The sequence below is a fragment of the Lutzomyia longipalpis genome, chromosome 2 (genome assembly GCF_024334085.1).
Source record: "Lutzomyia longipalpis isolate SR_M1_2022 chromosome 2, ASM2433408v1".
NCBI lineage: Eukaryota > Metazoa > Arthropoda > Insecta > Diptera > Psychodidae > Lutzomyia > Lutzomyia longipalpis.
Genome location: NC_074708.1, coordinates 16646587 through 16665984, shown reverse-complemented (window position 1 = coordinate 16665984; position 19398 = coordinate 16646587). Strand labels below are relative to the sequence as shown.

At 38.1% G+C, this 19398-nt stretch overlaps 2 protein-coding genes across 5 annotated transcripts; both read left to right on the top strand.

Moving 5' to 3' along the window:
- Positions 1–229: 229 nt before the first annotated feature.
- On the top strand, positions 230–14189 carry LOC129790992 (proton channel OtopLc). 2 transcript variants are annotated; one of them, XM_055828854.1, is made up of 12 exons: positions 230–676; positions 1208–1526; positions 2869–3696; positions 6450–6932; positions 7821–7902; positions 8358–8393; positions 8486–8582; positions 8654–8869; positions 10838–10998; positions 11150–11245; positions 11359–11428; positions 11650–14189. In XM_055828854.1, exons 3-12 carry the CDS (start codon positions 3023–3025, stop codon positions 12606–12608), a joined length of 2874 nt encoding a protein of 957 aa, XP_055684829.1. In that variant the 5' UTR covers positions 230–676; positions 1208–1526; positions 2869–3022; the 3' UTR covers positions 12609–14189. The 2 variants fall into 2 exon arrangements, with proteins under 2 accessions (XP_055684829.1, XP_055684828.1); XM_055828853.1 differs by having other exon boundaries at positions 240–676; positions 1208–1522.
- Positions 14190–14289: 100 nt separating this feature from the next.
- Positions 14290–18776, top strand: LOC129790991 (vacuolar protein sorting-associated protein 18 homolog). Of its 3 annotated transcripts, none has more exons than XM_055828852.1 (5): positions 14298–14691; positions 14757–15076; positions 15246–15841; positions 16829–18546; positions 18723–18776. In XM_055828852.1, the coding sequence occupies exons 1-4, from the start codon at positions 14427–14429 to the stop codon at positions 18531–18533; spliced, it is 2886 nt and encodes a 961-aa protein (XP_055684827.1). In that variant the 5' UTR covers positions 14298–14426; the 3' UTR covers positions 18534–18546; positions 18723–18776. The 3 variants fall into 3 exon arrangements, with proteins under 3 accessions (XP_055684825.1, XP_055684827.1, XP_055684826.1); XM_055828851.1 differs by lacking the exon at positions 18723–18776 and adding an exon at positions 18624–18716; XM_055828850.1 differs by lacking the exon at positions 18723–18776 and having other exon boundaries at positions 14290–14691; positions 16829–18716.
- Positions 18777–19398: the final 622 nt, after the last annotated feature.

Here is a 19398-nt window from a genome sequence, read left to right as displayed (position 1 = left end):
GTTTTGTAAGAAAAAAGCCGTGTAATAAAACATCGCGTAATTTATGTATTTTACTTGGGGTCTTAAGTTTTTTTTTTAAATTAGTAATACTGTTTTTTTAGTCAAAAAGTTGTGATATTTATTTATTTATATTAGTTCTTCTATCCTTAAGTAAAATAAAATTATTATTTTCATTTTTATTTATTACAGACTTGCAACTTTTAACCTTCGCATTGCCATGAGGGGTCTGTGATCGACTCCAGAGCTATGTTACAAGTTATTATGATTCTTAACCTTTAAAAAAAATCATTGTAAATATTATCAAAAGTCCATTTAAGTTTTTTTTTGCTATAAATGGAAAAAAAAGCCAAGAAATTAGTAAAAGCTTATTCAACCAAAAGAATTTGCTTATTTTGGCTATGCGCAGGGGCGTCGGAACGTTTTCGAGCTTGGGGGGAGACAAACATTTTGCCCTCCCCCCCTCTATTTTTATTATATATAAGTATGAAACGTGAACCCTCTAATTCTAATTTTCATGGACAGTTGTATGACTGAGTTGTTGAAAATTATTGATGAAATATTATGATAAATTGTAGCCTTTGACCACGAATTTACCTCACCTGCCACATCCAGGTACGATCGCATCCATTGTGACGACTTCTGCTTCCTACTGACCACGAATTTACCTCACATCCAGGTACGTTATCAACCAGTATTTATAAAAAAAAAACAAAAAAAATAATTTCCAAAAGTTATAATTCTGTAACTTTTTTTTTACAAAATTCTTTACAAATTTCGTCCAGCTCCACCACCTCCACTTCATGTGGATATGCGACCAAGATGGCCAAGTTGTTTAGCCGATCTTGGCCGCATGTGTTACGTAGGTTGTTCTTTAGCCTACGTAGCAACGAGAAAGTCCGTTCTGCTGTGGCGGTGAGTGCTGGGCAGGTCAATATAAATTTCAAGATTTTCAGAATATCTGTAAACAGCTCCTTTTCTTCAGCCCTTAGCCTTCTCCATTTGTCGAGAACATTTTCCAAGTCATGCCTTAAAAAAATTATAATTCAAAACGAAAAAACAAAAAATATTATTTATTTCGGAATGGATGATATTTTTTGTAGGCTAAACGCTACAATTTTTTTAAAAAACTTATTAACTTATGCGCCACCTAGTACAAAAACGATGATTCTCACGCTAAAAATTAAATTTCATAACTTTATTTTCACAGAAAGTTCCAAAAATTGAGAGAATTCTGAACTTTCTTATGGTTGCCTCAACTGTAGTACCTCCAGCAACCTAAACTAACTACCCTTGTAACATCTGAAACATGAAAGATATTCCCGAATTGACCAGAGTAGCAACCAAATAAACGTATTCAGCGCAGGTCTCGTGAGGACGCTCCAGCACGAAATGAATTCAACACACAGCACGGATGAGGTTCGTTTGAGAGATTTTACCCCTCATTCAGTTAGTGTCGGAACGCGAAAGACAGTGGACGTGCATTTATTCTCCCCCGCAATATACCCATCTCTCTCCTTCTAACGTAGGTAAATGTGCCAAAAAGTGTTTTTGTTGTTTTTGTACTCTGGCGGGAGTTTTCCTTTGGGTGCATTTGTCCTCCCTCTCCCGCGCATACCACCTTATGGGGGGTGTGAGTGGGAAACACATATATTCACCGCGCCCAAAACCACCCCCTTGGTTTGCCAATTTGTTTTCACCTCCCATTCTGGGGTCCTTTTGGGGTCTTCCATTGCCCATTGGGTTTGTTGAAGGGTTAACAAAAATTAAGTGTGTGGGAGATGTGCAAAAAATGCAATAAATTATGGATTTATTGGAGGAAATTTGGAGGAAATAGCGAGTAGTGCAAGTTCATGCAATATTTCCCACATTCCGTCATCTTTGGGCCCTGTTTTGACGCTCAAGATGAGGATTTTTTGCTCAAATGAGACTAAATATCCAAAAATAGATCTTTGTAGATGATTTATGGACACACACTTCCTTGGAAGATTGTGTGAGAAACCTCCAGACAAGGAGGCCCTTGTGGCCAATGAGAATTTTCTTTTTTTTTGGGAATTTATCCTGCTAAAGGTAGTTCTTCCTGGCCCTTGGGAACATTGCAGAACAAAGGGTATATAAATGCTGTGAGGAGGGGTGAGGTTTCCCCCAAGATTTTACTACGTGTCATAAAATGCGGGTGAAAGTGAAACTGTGAGGGGTGTGAGAGTCCCCTCGGAATATGAGGGTTTGCTGCTGATAAAATATCCAGGAATTTATTGATCTCCTCCACGCTGATCCAGGAGAATTTATTCCTCTCACTTCTGAGTGTTTCAATGCAGGGAAAACGTGACATAGGGGTGGGATTTCAGTCGTTCTAGTCGCTTTAGATTAGTGGAGTATAATAATTCGCGCATGCATATTTGCATAGAAAATTCTCATTTAATGAGGAAAAGTCGGAAAAGTTATTCAGGATGAACATGATTTAATAATGAAAAATATTGAACATAAATTAATTATTTTTTTTATGCCTCTCAATTTTTTTTAATTAAAATAATTCATCAATTTGTTCGTATTGTTCGAAAAAGAGGAAATATTGCAAAATTGATTTATATTATGCCTTGAATAATTCTGTATTAAATTTTATGATAAAATTGAGATAAAATCTATAAAATAAATTATTTTAAACTCATAAAAATATTACATAAAAGCATAAAATTGATCTTTTGATTTTTTTAACAGAAAGAAATTTATTAAAAAAAATGAAAATCTGCAAAGAATAAATTTCTTTCCAGGCTTGATCCTCCTGAAGGGATGAAACTAGGGGGTGGTTATATCAATTTAAAGTTCGACCTTGCAAATCATTAATTTATTCATTTTTCCTTCAATATTTAGCGAACCATTAGCTTTTATATTTAAAAATAAAAATCCTGCGAGAGGGAAGTTTGTGAAGTGAAGGTGATTTTGAGAAGGACATGGAAGGGTGCCAGATAAAATCAGTGGAGAGTGCGTGAAGGGAAAATAGAAGTGTGCAAGATAAGATAGAAAAATGGATAGCTCACCGGATTTATCACTGAAGCTCCGTCGTGGATCTTCGGATTCGCGAGAGTCCTTCTACATGGACTTTGCCCAAGGAATTGATTCGGATATTGAGGAGGTGACTACAATTGTTGAGCCACCACCACCACCCCCTCAGATAACAACCCAGGCACCATCTCCACCACCCCTTGAGGAAGCCCCAGTGGGTGAGGTGCTCATGCTGGGTGAGATTGTGGCTCCTCCGGCTATCCTGGAAGAGGATGAGGCAGTCAGTGATGTTGGGGATGATGTGGGAATTGTTATTGAGGATGAGGAGCAAGAAGAAGTGGAAGAGGAAGATGTTGAGCAGGAGGATGAAGATGATGATGAGGAAGTTGATGAAGGACTGGATGTTGCGCCTGCTGAAGAAATTGAACCACCACTACTACCAGTGCTGGAGATTGAAGAAGAAGGGGAAGTCCTAGAAGAAGTACTGAGCCACATTTCTGAGCCAGAAATTTTGCAAGATGAAGAAGTTATCGGTGATGCTGAAGAGGAACAACCTGATGATGAAAAGGCCACTTCAGAGGAGCCAGATATGGATGAGCCTGTTGTGGATGATATTGAATCGCATACACCTTCACCCACCTCCCTCCCACCGCCACCACCAACCCCACCGCCACCGCCCACAGATATCGATGAAAGGTGAGTGACTTTTTCTCCCTCAATTCACAGGCATACATCCCTCCCTATCCCCTAAATATACCCCTCAGCACATAACAGTCCCTTTTCAAGAGATCAATCATCTATTTCTGGCTGCATGGAATTCTGTCACCCTCCTTCTGACGAAGGAGTATCGAAGAAATTTACTCCAACAGACGTGAAGCAAAAAAAAAAATGCTGAAGAGGGTGGGATTCGAAGGAGTTTCCTTCCTCCTAAAATTGCCGCACATTTTGAGACGTTTTTTCGCTTTGCTGGGATTTCTTTAAAACTCTCGACACTTCAAGGGTATAGGTTTCCCTTTGATTTGTCCCACAACGTCGCATTTTCTTCATCCAAGTGGAGGTATTCGGATGATTTGGGTGCCCAAAGGGAGTCCTTTTTGGGGGTGATGTTGCGGAATCTCATGAATTTTTGTAATAAGAAAAATTTTCCAGTATAAAAAAACTCTTTTGTGGTTTATTTAATCGCATTAATTCGTTTAAATTATCATAAAAATGAGTTATTATGGCACAGGGAAACGAATAAGTTTTAGCAAAAAAAAAACTTTTAAATTTATTTCCTTTAAATTTAAGAAATTTTACGAGATTGCTTTTATAAATTTTTCAGCATTCTCACATAACTTTTAGAGGACAATAAACTCTTTTTCACCAAAAAGGCTTCTTTCCCATGGCGACTCTACCTGAATTTATTCCATTTTCCTTTAAGGGTTACATACCCTTGCATCCCGTGCGTGTCTAACACATTTTATTTTCATCTTTTGAATAAATTATACCTTGAAATCAGTTGACAGACTTTATTAGCTATGTCTTCCCTTTTTTCTTCTTTTTATTTTAACACAAATATTAATTGTTATATCACGTAATTAAGCCCTCCTATTGTTTGATTTACAATATCTTTAACACATGTGAACGATTTTAACATTAAATTTTGAGTACATTCCTTCCATGTTATTTTTAACAAAAAAAAGTTACAATTTAGAGGATAAAAAGATTTTTTTTCATGAAAATTGAACGACAAATTAAAAATTAATATTTTTTACCTTGAAAAGAAACATCAACCGTTAGAAAAAGAACGTTAACCATCAAATAAAGACCGCCAAACGATACAAAAACGTTTACATTTACATACTAAAAATTTACTTGAAACGTTAGAAAGTAAACTTCGAATGTCTGTAAAATAAACATGCAACATTCGGAAGAATGTTAAATATCTGAAAATAAGCCCTGAATATTAGAAAAGAAATAACGTCAAACGTTAGAAAATGTATCCAATCTGACAACTTCTCATTTTTTTAATCTGTGGTAGTGGACAAAAATGGTTATCTTTTGAAAAAAGAATCACTGCTATAAGATACGTTAGAAAATAAACGTGAAACGTTACAATTACATAAATTTTGTCAAAAGAACTGATTATTCGACTGCAACAACTGATAATGGTTGAGTAATTTCTTATTCTTTATAATCTTTAATGCTTAAGTCATTTGTTTTCATCCAAAACTTCCATAACTAAATTTTAACTACCCCCCTAACTGATAAACAGTCTCTAGCAATGTCGAAAGCTTTTAAAAAATTGTAAAATTGGAATAAAACTCCTTAGAAAAATTCAAAATGAAATTCCCTCAATGTTCGGACTCAAAAGGGTATGAAACCCCACAGAAGATAGAGTTTTGTGAGAAAGGTAATCCTGTCGATAAATCGCAGACACTTTCTTGAGTCTCCCGACCACAGGAGAAGCTTGGAAAAATAGTTCCACACCCTCTTGGGACTCATGAATATTCACTTTCTCTCCTGTGCATGCTTGCCACTTCACTTAAACCCATGTCTCGCATTCTTTTGTGCTTCTTTTCCTCCGCATCCCGTTTGCGCAATATCCTCATTGGAGGAATTCGGGAAGTTCCTCATGAGAATTTTATACGATAAGAATGTGGTGTAGTAAAGAGCTGAGAAGGTGGGTTGGTCACAAATCTCCTCATGGGGAAGGTATCTTTCTGCTTTTTTTTTTGGCGCGTTTGGCGAATTGCGAGCGATGTATGTGGGTGAGAAGTTGTCGACTGGAGTGAATGTGTCGCAGAGGAAGATTTCAATCAGGAAAATGACCTTCATCAGCCACACAATGCACATGTGTGCGCGTTCTGACGAGTGGTCGCAGATCAGATGATCTGGGGGAGTGAGATCAGTCTCACTGTGATGAGTGTCCAGCGCAGAGACAGTGTGTCTGCCTTGCCAAGTGTGTAAGAACCGCGTGAATTATGGCGAGTGTCCCCAGTGGTGATGGCAGGTGGTCCTCTTCTTATCTTCCTCCACAGGCGAATTTATCGCTTAAATGTGCAAAAATTAAATAATATAATTTACTTTGGGATTTGGGGGATTTTAATTGAACATGTATAGCTGGAATGTTGGAGTGTATCCAATTAGAACTCCTAGCCACTCTTCCGCTCACAATTATTCCATTGGATTTTTATGAGCTCAAATGGGCATTTAGGGGGACAATAAATCACTGTGTGTCAATAGTTTGGGATTTTTTAAATTGTAGATTCTTTTTGAAAGATTTTTTCCTTCTTTAAACGTTAAATTGTTTGAGCTTTTTCATCACAGATTTTCCATGCAAAATAATTATTTTCTTTTACTAATTTTACTAAAAAAAAATTCAATTCGTATTTTTTTACAGAATTTTGTTAAAATTCCTTCTAAAATATTTAAAAATTATCCTAAAAATTCCTTTGAATTTTTTTTAGCTCAAGCAACGATGTTGGTAGCGAACAATTGGCCGCGTCCCCATCTTCCGCAAACAATACGATCATCTCACCGGAAACATTGAGTCATCACACATCTCCAGCTAAATCTCCACCTCTGCAGACACCAAAATCTCCCCCACCTATTCACTATCACGTGAAGATCGACGAGAGTCCCCAGCGTGCTTCCCGGGCACAGAGTCCACCATCGACCACGCGTGCCGGCACTGCGTCCGTGGAGCCCCTGATCTCCCATGAGTCCGAGACATGCATCGTGGAGACGAGGTCCTCCACACCCAATCAAATGGCCCTCTCGACACCCACGTGCTCCACCAGCGGCACAACCCAGCACTTGGCACTCCTCTACCACCACCACACCCACCATCAGCACCTTCATCCCATCCTCACGCAAACCCGGAAGCTTTCGCGACTCCCGGAGAGCTCAATGATGAGATACTCATCGCCACCGCACAGGGAAGTTAAAGCGTAAGTAACAATTAATATTCATTTAAAAAACCATTTTGTCTATTTAACATATACTAACTGTGCGCAGCAATTTTGAAATTTTCTGTTCTTTCTCTGGATTTGCAATTTTACATGAGGCTGTGTAAAAGCTACAGAAAAAGCTACAATTTTTTTTCTCAAAAATCTGTGAGCAGAGAAAAGTTGGAAATTATGAAAATTTCTACAGATATTAGAGATATTAGATATTAGAGGGTTTTAATTAATTATAGGTACAATTTATTCTTTAATCAAATTAAATTAAAATAATCAAAAGATTGTGTAGGAAAATCATCTTTAAGATGAAATCCTTTGAAAATATTTTATTAAAAAAAAAGAATTGTATTGATTTGGTCTTACTTTTTAATTATTTTCTCAACAAAAATATAGTATTTAAAAATCAAGAAGATTTTTCTTATACTAAAGTTTTCAAAAAAAAAAAACCTCTCTCACCATTTAAAAAGAAAAATGAAAAGAAAGATTAGTTTGTAACGAATTATTGCAACAAAAAAAATAGAGAATAAAAGCTTCTAAATGCTTCGAAGAACACAAATTCAATATTAGGAGATCTCCTTTTAGCTATTTCTCAATTAAATTAGACTGATAGCACAAAAGGACGCTTCTGGACTTTTCTCATTAATCTCAAATAAATTGTTCTTCTTATTTGTTCCTAAAATACCTAAGCAAATTTTCAAACTTGAAAACTCTGTATTAAGGCATAAATTTCACATTCATGCTATTAATCAAAATGTCGACACTTTACATGGGAAAGTGTTCTATATAAGAAACTTATTCAATTATAAATTTAGCAACAAATTCGGCGTTAAATTGCAAAATTTGTCAAATTTATGCAATTTTCTTCCCCTCACACAGAATCGATGCATTTACAACAACTCTCTCGGCACTTTATGGAAAATTGATCGTGATTATGGGGGTGGCATTTCCGCTGTCTGAGGTAGTATGAATTCCTATTTAGCGAGAGCAATAAGGCGGAAGTGGCGGAACTTTTGACTTTACTCTTTGGCAGAGAGTTGAGCGCTCAAAGATTCACTCAACTTCTGTGAACATATTGTTGTGGGATTTATCTTCTCCTCTTGTCCTCCATTCAATGCCAAATTGGATGCTCAAAGTGTCTGGTGGAGATTCTATTTCAGGGAGCTTTTGTGGATTAATTCGAGTGTCTCTTGATGTTCGTTTTCTCCCACAATCTTCTGGGGGAACATTTCAAGAGAGACCTTTAGTGAAAATCACAGCAAAATAGCCTGAAAAAAGGTCATAAAATGTCCGCAAATTGCTATAAATTTCCACACTTCCGCCAATTACTCTCGTTTAGTGCAAAAAAAAAAAAAAGAATTTCAATTTCAACCCCTTCAATTAAAATGTGATTTTTTACCCCTTTTAAAATTTTAGGTCATTTCCACGTACATTCCACCGTCATTTTACGAGGTGAGAATTTGGGATGTTATTTACCTCCCCCATCCCTCATTGCTTCCTGGATTAAAATGTAATTAAGACTATGTGTGTGCCCTCTTCCACAGAGCTTCTATCTCTATCTCTACATCGGTAGCATGGTATTCCTACTCTTTATGTACGCTACCCTCCTCTGGGGACGCCCAAAGCCACCCTATACAACAAGTAAGGACTCTCCACTTTGCCTCCACTTGCAATGAGGGATTTCTGTCTCACAAACTTTGTCTCTTTGGCAGGTGTTAAGCAGACAAAAGCCCCACCGAGGAGGACATCGTCGTGCAGCTCAAACAGTGGCAATGAATCCGACCGTGAGAGCGAAACTGGAAGTTCAGGGAATAACCGGCATTTAAATATTGCCATTTCACCGCCACCACGTCGACCATCCCTCTTACCTGTGAGTGGATCTGGGCAGCAGCACTACGGGAGTTTCTATTTGAGAATGGGAGCTGTGGGTGAGTTGCCTTTTTTTTCTGTAAAAATATTTCATTTTGCAGGTGTGTAGTACTCAATTAGGGGACCTATTCTAATATTCTGTGTAAATGGATAAAGAAAAATCAAACAAATCTCTGAGGCATGGTTTTTTAATGAATCAATTTTATGCTTTATTATTTTTAGCTAGAACATGATTTAAAAAAAATTATTTAAATTTTAATGAACAAATAAAATAATTTGTCTTTAGAGATTTCTATTGATTAAAATTTTTAAGGGAAGATGGGGTGAAATTGGTCTTTTTTCCTAAATTTAATTTAAGAGCTTTTATAGGGTACATCACTTATGGGAGAACGAGGTAAAAAAATTATTCAGAGTTAAAACTCTGAGTACTAATGTAAAAGCTGACAATTTCGTATTCCCCAATGAGATAGAGAGAATGTTTTTAGGTCATTCTTTAAGAAAATATTCCGCCCTACAACTTATTTTCAGATAAATTTGTTCTATTTCTTTTGAAAGTACAATATTTTGTGGCGCCCTGAATAGGGGGGCGCCGCAGGGGGCTTTGGTCAACTCCTCCAGTAACCTCCCCCTCGTCCTCGATCTAAACTACAGAGCACTTCGCTCGCACAGCCATACACGCACAAGGCTGAGCTCGGTCTAACTCTCTGTACACTCATCAGCACTCTTTGCTAATCTCCCATCTAATTACTCTCTCAGTGCTCTCCTATATTTTTTTGTGGATTCTTATATTCTCTCGCCTATTTGAGGGTTGTAACCTGGAGGCAGAAGCCGTTGCCAAGGGTGGGCAGCCGTTACAGTTACCGCCAATCTAAGGGTACTCACTCTATGAGCAGGTTAATATTCGCTGGATAGTGAGTCGGTCGCTACAATTTTGAGCTTTTAATAAAGCTTAATTTAATTATATTAGCTCCGATTTGTTCAAATTTAGAGCTCCTGACATTTTGTTTATTTATTTCTAACGTTTGATGTTTCTTTTTCAAAGTTTGACGTTCCTTTTTTAACGACTGACATTTTCTTACCATTTGAGGTTTTTTTACTAACCTCTGACATTTTTTCTATCAATTGACGTTTATTACATATCAACATTTGACTTCTTTTTCTACCATTGACTTTCTTTTCTAACGACTGTCATTTTTTCTTTTTAACGTTTGGCGTACATATCTATTCCAATATTTGACATTCATTTTCTAACGATTATATTTGATATTAATTTCCTAACGTTTACAATTAATTTCCCTTTTCTAACGTTTGGCAATTATTGTCTAATATTTAAAAATGCAATTTTTAAAAATTTTCATATAATTTTTAGCCTAAACGAATTTTCTAAAGTTTAAAAATAAACTAAACTGTCTGAACTTTCAGAGACAACCAAACACCTTAACCCGTACCCAGTCTCCCCTAAAAATGATGTAATTACTCATTTTATTAATTTTATTTTACAACTGCATCCTCCTCGTCCGTAATCAATATTTATACTATAACCACGCAAGTTCCTAGAATACAATGCGTGTGTCTGCACTTTCGTTTCAATTTGCTGGGAATTTTAATGAAATTTCTCTTGCAAAATTTAATTCTCATACCATGTTCAATAATCAAGTTTTTCAATTAAGCGAGGAAGATTAAATTAAATGCGGCTCTTTTTACACTCTTTTAAATTGATCAAAGCAAAAAATTGATTTAGCATTGATTTAAAGAGAGAAAGCTGAGAAGCTTTGTGGACTTTTAGGAAAATAGCATAAAAGCTTTCTTTGAAGTTCTTTGAAATTCTTCTGCAAATCCTTGAGATTGCTTGTGAAGTACTTTTCCTTTTGAGGGGAACTTTCTTAGCAAAAAGTTTTCTTGCAAGTGACACAAAGTTTCGGAGAAAAGAAATCAGACGCTAAATTTGATGAAGAAGTTAGGTAGAAAATTTGAAGAGTCCAATTTGAAGTGAGAAAAAACTTTTTGAATTTTCCTTTTTTTTGTAGCTTTTGGAATTGGAAGCATGATTTACTCTGGATTGGAATTTGGGCAGTACTTTGAGCTGGAGCGAGACACAAAGTGCCACAATGTCCTTCTGGCGCTCACTCCAGCCACAAGGATGGCATTCATTTTCATTCAAATGTACTTTATCTTCCTGAATAATGAGGTACGTGTGTGTGTGCCTCCTCTCCCAATATTAATTCACTTCTCTTGGTCAAGTGGTGCGGAAGTAATGCCCAAGTTGTGTGTCCTGTAAAAGGGGCAACTGAACCATATCCTTCCTTTTTTCTATCTCATTTTCCTGTTCTCTTTTGCAGCAAATTAAAGTCTATCGCCACAAAATTCTGGCGCGCTTCGGGCTCATGCACATGATAGGGACAAATTTATCCGTGTGGCTGAATGTCCTGATTCAGGTGGGTTTGGACGGGGGGTGGGTGGGCTGTGCAATAAGAGAAATTGTGTGAAATTGATATGTGGAGTCAATAAATGGTTTCTTTTTTTCTCCTTCTCTTTTATGCTTTCGCAGGAGACGAAACATGAGATTCTCACGTTCTACGATCCGGAAAATAGGACGCTGAAGATTTCTCATCGATTGGGTGAGTTTGTTGTGCTCTATTTTCCCTCTATCTGGGTGCAATCTGTGAAAGGCTTATTCATACCACTTAATTCCATTTGACTTCTAAAGCCCCGCACTATACCACAAAATTCCTCCCATTCAATAGAATTGAGCTTTATTTATTTTTCTTTCAAGCCTTTTGAGCTTTTGGGATTTAAACTGACTCTTTAAAGAGAGAATTAAAGAGAATTTTCCTTCCAGGGCACAAGACGATTCATCCACCGGATTCTTCTGTTCATTTGCGTGTTCCTCGTGGTCTGAAGGGTCCCCATCATATCTTTGAGTGTCGTCGTACAAATATCATTGGAACCCTCGTGCAGGATGCATCACCCTTCCTCTTCCCATGTACCATTGAGTACTCCCTCATCTGTGCAGCCATTCTCTACGTGATGTGGCGCAATGTGAGCAATCCACCTCAGGAGCCACCCATAAAGCGCGATTTATCCACCTTCAAACGTTCCCCGCATCATTATTCCGTGGACTGCGCCCGAGCGCACAAAGGACTCTTCGTTGGTATTCTCATCCTCGTTCTCACCATCATTTCCCTCATTCTCTTCTTCGTGCTCATCTCTCGCCCGGAATTTGTGAGTCTGGCTGTGACTGAAGTTACCGTCTGTGAGCTTACCCTGTATGCCACAGCAACGATAGCTACCCTCATTGGGATGATTCAGGTGCGGCATTTGCAGTATGACTACGAGAGGAGTTTCCAGCTGGATGACATCCTCCTCGTTGGTGCCCAATCGGGTCTCTTCCTCTACAGCACATTCACCGTCATCGGAGGGCATTTTACAATGCGCCAAGACACCATCTTGGTGCTCATTAATGCTCTGGCATCAATCGTTCAGACAGCCTGTCAGACGATGTTCATCCTCGATGCGGGTCGTCGGAATGCCGCCACACCTGAACACATTCGCAAGAAACCTGGGCGGGAAATTGTGACATTCCTGCTGGTGGCAAATCTGGCCATGTGGGCCATTAGCACTCTGGAAAAATCCCGAGCGGAGAGTCATCCGATTCAGCTCAATTTCTACGGACTGTGGGCATGGACGATCATTACGCATGTCTCCATGCCACTGGCTATCTTCTACAGGTTCCACAGCACTGTGTGCCTCTGCGAGATCTGGAAGAGGGCCTACAAGCTCAAGCCCACCTACATGTAAACATCCACGCGAGGTTGTATCTCTTTTCTTTTCTTTTTGGCCTGAAGGGGGAATGTTTTCTTATAAAGAGGTAAAGAATTTTTTTTATTATGCATAGCTTTCCTTTTATTCCTTCGTTAATTTGATAATCTCGATATAATTCAATTCTAAATATTTTACTACGCTTGAATAAAGATGGCGGCTGCGTGGTGGCCATATTACCTGCTTGAATAAACATGGCAGCCGCGTGGTGGCCATATTTTCTATGTTTTTGTTTCTCAATTTTATCTCTTTTGATTGTGAATTCAATGATTTGGTTGTTAAACAAAATGGCAGCCAGTGTATTTAAGATAAATTCGATAAATTTAACCTCCAGTCAAAAAGAAAAGAGACAATTTGTGGATCTTAAGACTTTCGCAACAGAAATACTCTTTTAATCTTCGTATATCAAAATAAATAAACTAAAACTAATAATCATCAAAAGTTCAATGTTAAAAACGTCTTTTCGAAATGAAAAACATTGTGAGTCTTTCCATTTTAAACTTGAAAAAAGAAATCAAACAAAAACTATATTATACATAGAAATTATTCCAAAGAGAAAATTCAAAAATATAAACCCGAATATAGGTGTAAGGAATAGAAATCTCAAGATTTTTTTCATTTTTAATTTCATTCCAATATTTGTACAACTTTTTTCGATATATTTAAATCTTTTATAGATGCAGGAGACATTTTGAATGAAAAAGATGATTAAGAAAAGTTTAAAATGGTGTAGAAATCGTAGAAATTACGGGAACAATCTTTTTTGAATAAAACTTTTTGATCCATTGTACATTTTTTAGGAGTGTAGAGAAAAAAATGATATTCTGAACGATTTTAAAATGATGATATACTATTTTTTCACAAAAAAATTGTTTCTCACATGCATTTTCTAATAGGAATCTTTACTTTTTTATTATGTAGGTTAGATTTACATACTTATATACCCCCCAAGGAATGACGAGAGAGTTTAGAATTTTATGCGACATGTATGTGGAAATGTGCAAAATAGTTTTGTATATTTTTTCTTCCAAAAAAAATTCACAAAATTCTGTGAAATAATTAATTTTTGGCAAATTTCAGTATGATGAAAAGTATTTTTTTGTGAGGATAAAATGATAAAAGCTATTATAGTAATGAGATCTAGTTATGTGCTTTGCTAAAGAAAATTTATTTATTCGAGTTGCTATTTGATAAATAATTGTGTTGTTTCTTAAGTATTTCCAGCAATATTTTCTTTGTGTTTTTTGCGGAAATCCGCGCGATTTATTGATGAAATATATTTACCGAATTACGGAACGTGTAGTAATTATAAGGGAATTTTATATTTAAGGAAAGTTACTAACTATATATTTATTGCTTAGCGGAGCGAGACATGTCGTTATGTGTGTCGAAGTCGAAAGTCACCAAAAAAATGGAAGAAAAATGTGTATTCTAATCAAAATATCGAACCAAAGTTGCTCCCATGTGGCACTTGAGCACCATGGAGATTTAAGGGCGAGACTCTTTTGTAACTTATTGCATTAAATACCATTAATTAAACGATATTTACAGAAAAATAAACATTTTTCACTCAATTTCCCTCGTCCGCCATTTTTTCCGTTCGTTTTTGTAACGGTTATCAATTCAAAAAATTAGTTCTTGGCTTTGACGCTGGCGCTGCAGTCGCTTGGAATGGAATTTGACGGGATTGTTTTGGTTTTGTGTTGATTTTTCTTGAGAAAGTTGATAAAATTGATAAGAAATCCCGGGTGGGGTGAAAAATAGGCGGAATCGATAGGAGATTTATTTGGTAGAAAGATGACGTCAATGTTTGATCAGTACAATAAGACCCTGAAGCGGGATGAGAGCTCAACAAAGAGCAGTTCAGTCACACCAACAACCTCAAGTGGATACATTTCAGTCAGGATGTCCCAGGAAGCGCCAATCTTCAGTAAATTGAAGATGAACATCTCCATGCCGCACGTCATCAATCACCTGGTTGTCTCCAATGGGTGGCTGATGCTCGTGATGGCTAATAATGTGGTCTTCCGGATGCAACTAACTGACATAAATCGTTCAGATGGTGAGTTCTAGATGTCCTCTCGTTGTGTAAACGGGAAGGCCTCTAAATAAATCTCTTCTCTGTAGAAGTTGCCCTGGAGAAGTATACAGCTGGTCAGGAGATTGCCAGGGTCTTCCTGGATCCGCTAGGAGCTCATCTGCTGATTGCTCTCGTTCCAAAGTCCACACAATTTGTTCCGGAACTTCTCTATCTCCATCGGAATCAGAGTAAACCCAAAAGACTCGATAAGTTCCGCGATCACGAGATCACCTGCGTTGCTTTCAACTATGAGAATGATTCGGAGACATCAACAGGACCCATTTTGCTGGGTACCAGCCGTGGTCTCATCTTTGAAATTGAACTCGCAGTGGAGTCTGAAAAAGTTGTTCACAACAACTGGAAGCAGGTAAGAAATCGATAGAAAACTAAATTATTGAATTTTCTTCACTTTCCTGATTCCCTTGCAAGCTTCCAAACTACCTGCCCCTCTATGGGAGTAGGGATGATGAAGGATTGGTAAAAGAAATCCTCCCAAAATGCCATTTCTCGCAAATAATTCAAGTTATTCCTTCCAGGTCTTTGACATCGGACGCAATGAGAACATTGGCATTACTGGGATTGAGTACTTCCGTGTCCCGAACACCAATGAATACATTGTCCTGGCCACAAGTGTCGATCGCTTGTACAAATTCCAGGAAACCATCAAATCCGACGAGAGACAACCTCTTCAGAGTATCTTCAACTCCTACCTGAACGTCCCAGAGGACATTCAGGATTTCCATGAGATTAAGAAAGCAGCCAAGGGCAAGGCAACAAAACTCCGTGTCTGTTATGACTACAAATCCCATTTCCCGCGTTCCTTTGGATGGATCACAGAACCGTGCATTTTCTACGGCGAAATGGACTCCAAGTGTGACAATCCAGCCAGAATTGTACAAAACAAACAAATCACCTTGCCAGAGAGTGAAGGAGCAACAGTTCCAGTTGCTTTTGCTCTCACAGATTTCCACGCAATCCTCGTCTATCCTGACCACTTGGCGGCTATTTCACTTCTAAACTACCAAATAGTCTATGAGGAATTCATCAGTGAGAATTTTGGGCCACTCCTGAATGCAGTCAGGGATTACCGGGAGAACGTTATCTACGTCTACAGCACCAAAGTTATTTTTCGGTGAGTAGGGGAACCTGGGGTAAAATGATGAATTTTTGGGAGATAATTTTTCCTGAATTCCGTGGAAATATTTGAGATTTCTTATGACAACAATTTTATAGGAAATTTTCCGAGCTACAACTTTGTCTCAGACGATTTTTCTCTATCTCAACGGGAAAATGCTTTTTCAGGCCATTTTCCAAACCCTTCCACATTTGTCTGTTCCAAAAATCCTGGGGTAAAATGGTTAATTGCGTTTTTTGTTCGCTAATCATAATTTTATGAAATTATTTTAGCAAGGCACTATAATATCTTTTGAGAATGAGAGATTTATGTAACAATTAATACTTTTTTTTTATTAAAAAAATACAAAAAATAAAAAAAAAACGTTAAAGGAGTTTATTCAGGCCTGTATGAAAGATGATCCTCTATCGCAGAACAATTTTAACCCATTCCATTTTGTAGAGGATCAAAAAACATTGAAGAATCGCGAGAGAAACTCCCCAAAATCCACTGGGATCACATCGAAAAGTGCAAATAAAAATTGCCAAAAAATTCAAATATTTCGACGCCATTTGTCGTTTTTATCACTATAAAAAATGTTTGAAAACTTTTTTGTAGACTTGTCGCTCATTTTCCGTGGAGTTTTTTTCTAGTCAAAATAAATGTTTATTATTTCGTTTCTGGAGTTGAATTTGTAGTTGAGAGGTCAAAGTAACTTTGAGGTTCGAAAAATTTGTTTTTCAAATAAAAGCCAAAATATTGGATCAATTATTATGAAACTTTTTAGGTTTAGGCAGGGGTATGAAGTGCAACTACTGACAAAATTAGACAGATTATCTCTCACTGCTTCATGAGTTATTAATTTTTATTTATTTTTTTTTTCTAATTCACCATTTTACCCCAGTTATCCCTATCTGGGAAATTCTGAAGCTTTATGAAAATCCCAAAAATCAAATAATTAAGAGAATGAGTAAGAGGCTAATTTTTTGTGAATTGTCCTTTCAGAATTAAGGTGACAAAGGAGGAGCGCAATGTGTGGCGGATTTACATGGAGAAGGGAGAATTTGACAGTGCCCTCAAGTATGCCCGGGAAAATCCTGCCCACTTGGACATTGTCCTGCGTCGTCAAGCAGAGCAGTGCTTCACTCGGGCTGAATTCCTCGAGAGTGCTCGTCTCTATGCAGAGACGCAGGCAAGCTTCGAGGGAATCTGCCTGAAATTCCTGGAAATCAATGAGAATGAAGCTCTGATGATCTTCCTGAAGAAGCGTCTCGAGGGGCTTAAAGCGCAGGATAAGAGTCAGATTACAATGCTCGTGGTGTGGATGGTGGAGCTGTATCTCACGGAAATAGCCCGAAAGAGTGAGCATCAGGATCAAGTGCGTGTCCTTCAGAGAGATTTTGATGCATTCATGAACACCCCGAGGGTGGTGGAGTGCATGAAGACAAATCGTGGGGTTATCTATGATCTCATGGCATCACACGGAGATTCCCACAACTTGGCCACCTTGGCGGGTGTTAATCGCGACTTTGAGAATGTTGTCAATCAGCACATTGCTCAGGGGAAGTTCTTGGAAGCTCTCGCGGTGCTCCGAAGTCAAAATCGTCCTGAATTGTTTTACAAATACGCCCCAATTCTCATGGAGGACATTCCCAGGGAGACAATTGCTGCTGCCATGGTGCAAGGAAAGCGTCTGGATGCCGTGAAACTCCTGCCCACGTTGATTGTCATTGAGAGCGATACGCATGTGGCTGAGATAATAAGATACTTGGAATTCTGCGTTCATTCCATGGGATGTACTGAGACAGCAATTCATAATTTCCTCATTCAACTCTATGCCCAGCATCGGGCTGAGAAGTTGATGATTTTCCTAGAGACGCAGGGAAAGGATATCTCGATGATTCACTACGACGTCCATTATGCTCTTCGGGTATGTCGGCAGCACAATGTCCCCGAGGCTTGTGTCTTCCTGCAGTGTCTCCTGGAAATGTGGCACCAAGCGGTTGAACTGGCACTCACAGTTAATACAAAACTAGCCCAACATACAGCCTCAATGGCCCCGGATAAGGATCTGCGGCGAAAATTGTGGTTACGTATTGCGGAGCATGAAATCCGTGGCCGGGAAGATGTCAAAGAAGCCCTGGAGTTGCTTCAGGAATGTGATCTGCTGCGAATTGAAGACCTCCTTCCCTTCTTCTCTGACTTTGAGCGCATTGATCACTTCAAGGATGCCATTTGTGATGCCCTCAAGGAGTACAATCTCAAAATCCAGGAACAGCGACGAGATATGGATGAATCAGCAAAGTCGGCGGAAAAAGTCCGCTCTGAGCTACAGACATTCCGTAATAGATCAGTTACGATTTCCCCGGCGGATTTATGCTCAATTTGCAGTGCTTGCATCCTCATAAGACCCTTCTTTCTCTTCCCGTGCGGTCATAAATTCCACGAGGATTGCCTGGAGAAGCATCTAACGCCACAACTTAGTCCCGAAGTGGCGCAACGGCTTTCAGGGCTGAAAATGCGACTCAGTATGCTCGGAGCGGGTCAGACAGTGTCTGGAAGTGATGCTCAGGGAGCCAGAGAAGCTTTAAAGGAAGAAATTCAGAGTATTACAGCATCTGATTGTGTCTTTTGTGGCGAGATGACGATCGAAACTATCGATAAGCCCTTTATCAGTGATTGGGATAGAGTCCGCAATGATTGGGAGTAAAAACAAACAAAAGGTAAAAAAATAAAATAAATTTATTCCAAAATAACATTTAAAATGCCAGCAATTGTGAATATACATCTTTTTTTTTAGCAAACTATCTTGTTGATATGAGTTTAATAGTTAATATTTTGTATCTATTCATAAACATTTTGTTAAATAAAATATTTATTATATCGCTTAAAATTTGAGGACTTTGAAGGCGCTGGATTTGATCCGAAGATTTGGAGTAACTGAATCACATTGCAATAGTAAGGATTACTAATCAGGATAGATGTTTTTATCTGCAGGATGTCGAATCATAGCTCACACAAACTCTACTATCCTTCAGGATAGGAATTATTTTAGCAGGTCCATTGTTATTGTCGCGTGTTCATGCGTAAGTCTGAACCACAAGAGAGCGAACTCCCCTTGTGCTCTTTATTTTATACCCTCCTAACGGTAATACATCACATTTTTCCTTTTTTTTTTTTTACTAATTCTAATACTCATAATTCAATTTTTTTTGCCAATAATCAACTGCTCCATCTTGGGGTTTCGTCAATCTTCCTCGATGGCCTCGGTGGTGCCTTCGGTGGTGACACTGGCGAGCATGCTGAGATTTTCATTCCGGCTCTAAGGACCAAGGATTTCTTTCAATTGATGTTTAATACCTTAATCGGGTGTGGTCTAGTTTGCAGCATTTAGCGTAATTTGCGGCTTTCTAAAATCTTTACAAGTTTACAAACATTTTATTTATTCATAGTTTTATTAACACTTTCTCTCCATGGCCGCCTTGATGCTTCGCAAAGTGATTTCAAACTGATATTTTCCTAGCACACAAAAGTTCTATTTAATTGCAAGAACGTAGTGTTCAATATTAAGGAAA

Coding starts and splice junctions, on each gene's coding strand:
- LOC129790992 (XM_055828854.1), top strand. CDS start 3,023: ATGGATAGCTCACCGGATTTATCACTGAAGCTCCGTCGTGGATCTTCG. Junction 7,903..8,357: donor TGGCATTTCCGCTGTCTGAG/GTAGTATGAATT, acceptor TTAAAATTTTAG/GTCATTTCCACGTACATTCC. Junction 11,429..11,649: donor GAAGATTTCTCATCGATTGG/GTGAGTTTGTTG, acceptor TTTTCCTTCCAG/GGCACAAGACGATTCATCCA.
- LOC129790991 (XM_055828852.1), top strand. CDS start 14,427: ATGACGTCAATGTTTGATCAGTACAATAAGACCCTGAAGCGGGATGAG. Junction 15,077..15,245: donor TTCACAACAACTGGAAGCAG/GTAAGAAATCGA, acceptor TATTCCTTCCAG/GTCTTTGACATCGGACGCAA. Junction 15,842..16,828: donor AGCACCAAAGTTATTTTTCG/GTGAGTAGGGGA, acceptor TTGTCCTTTCAG/AATTAAGGTGACAAAGGAGG.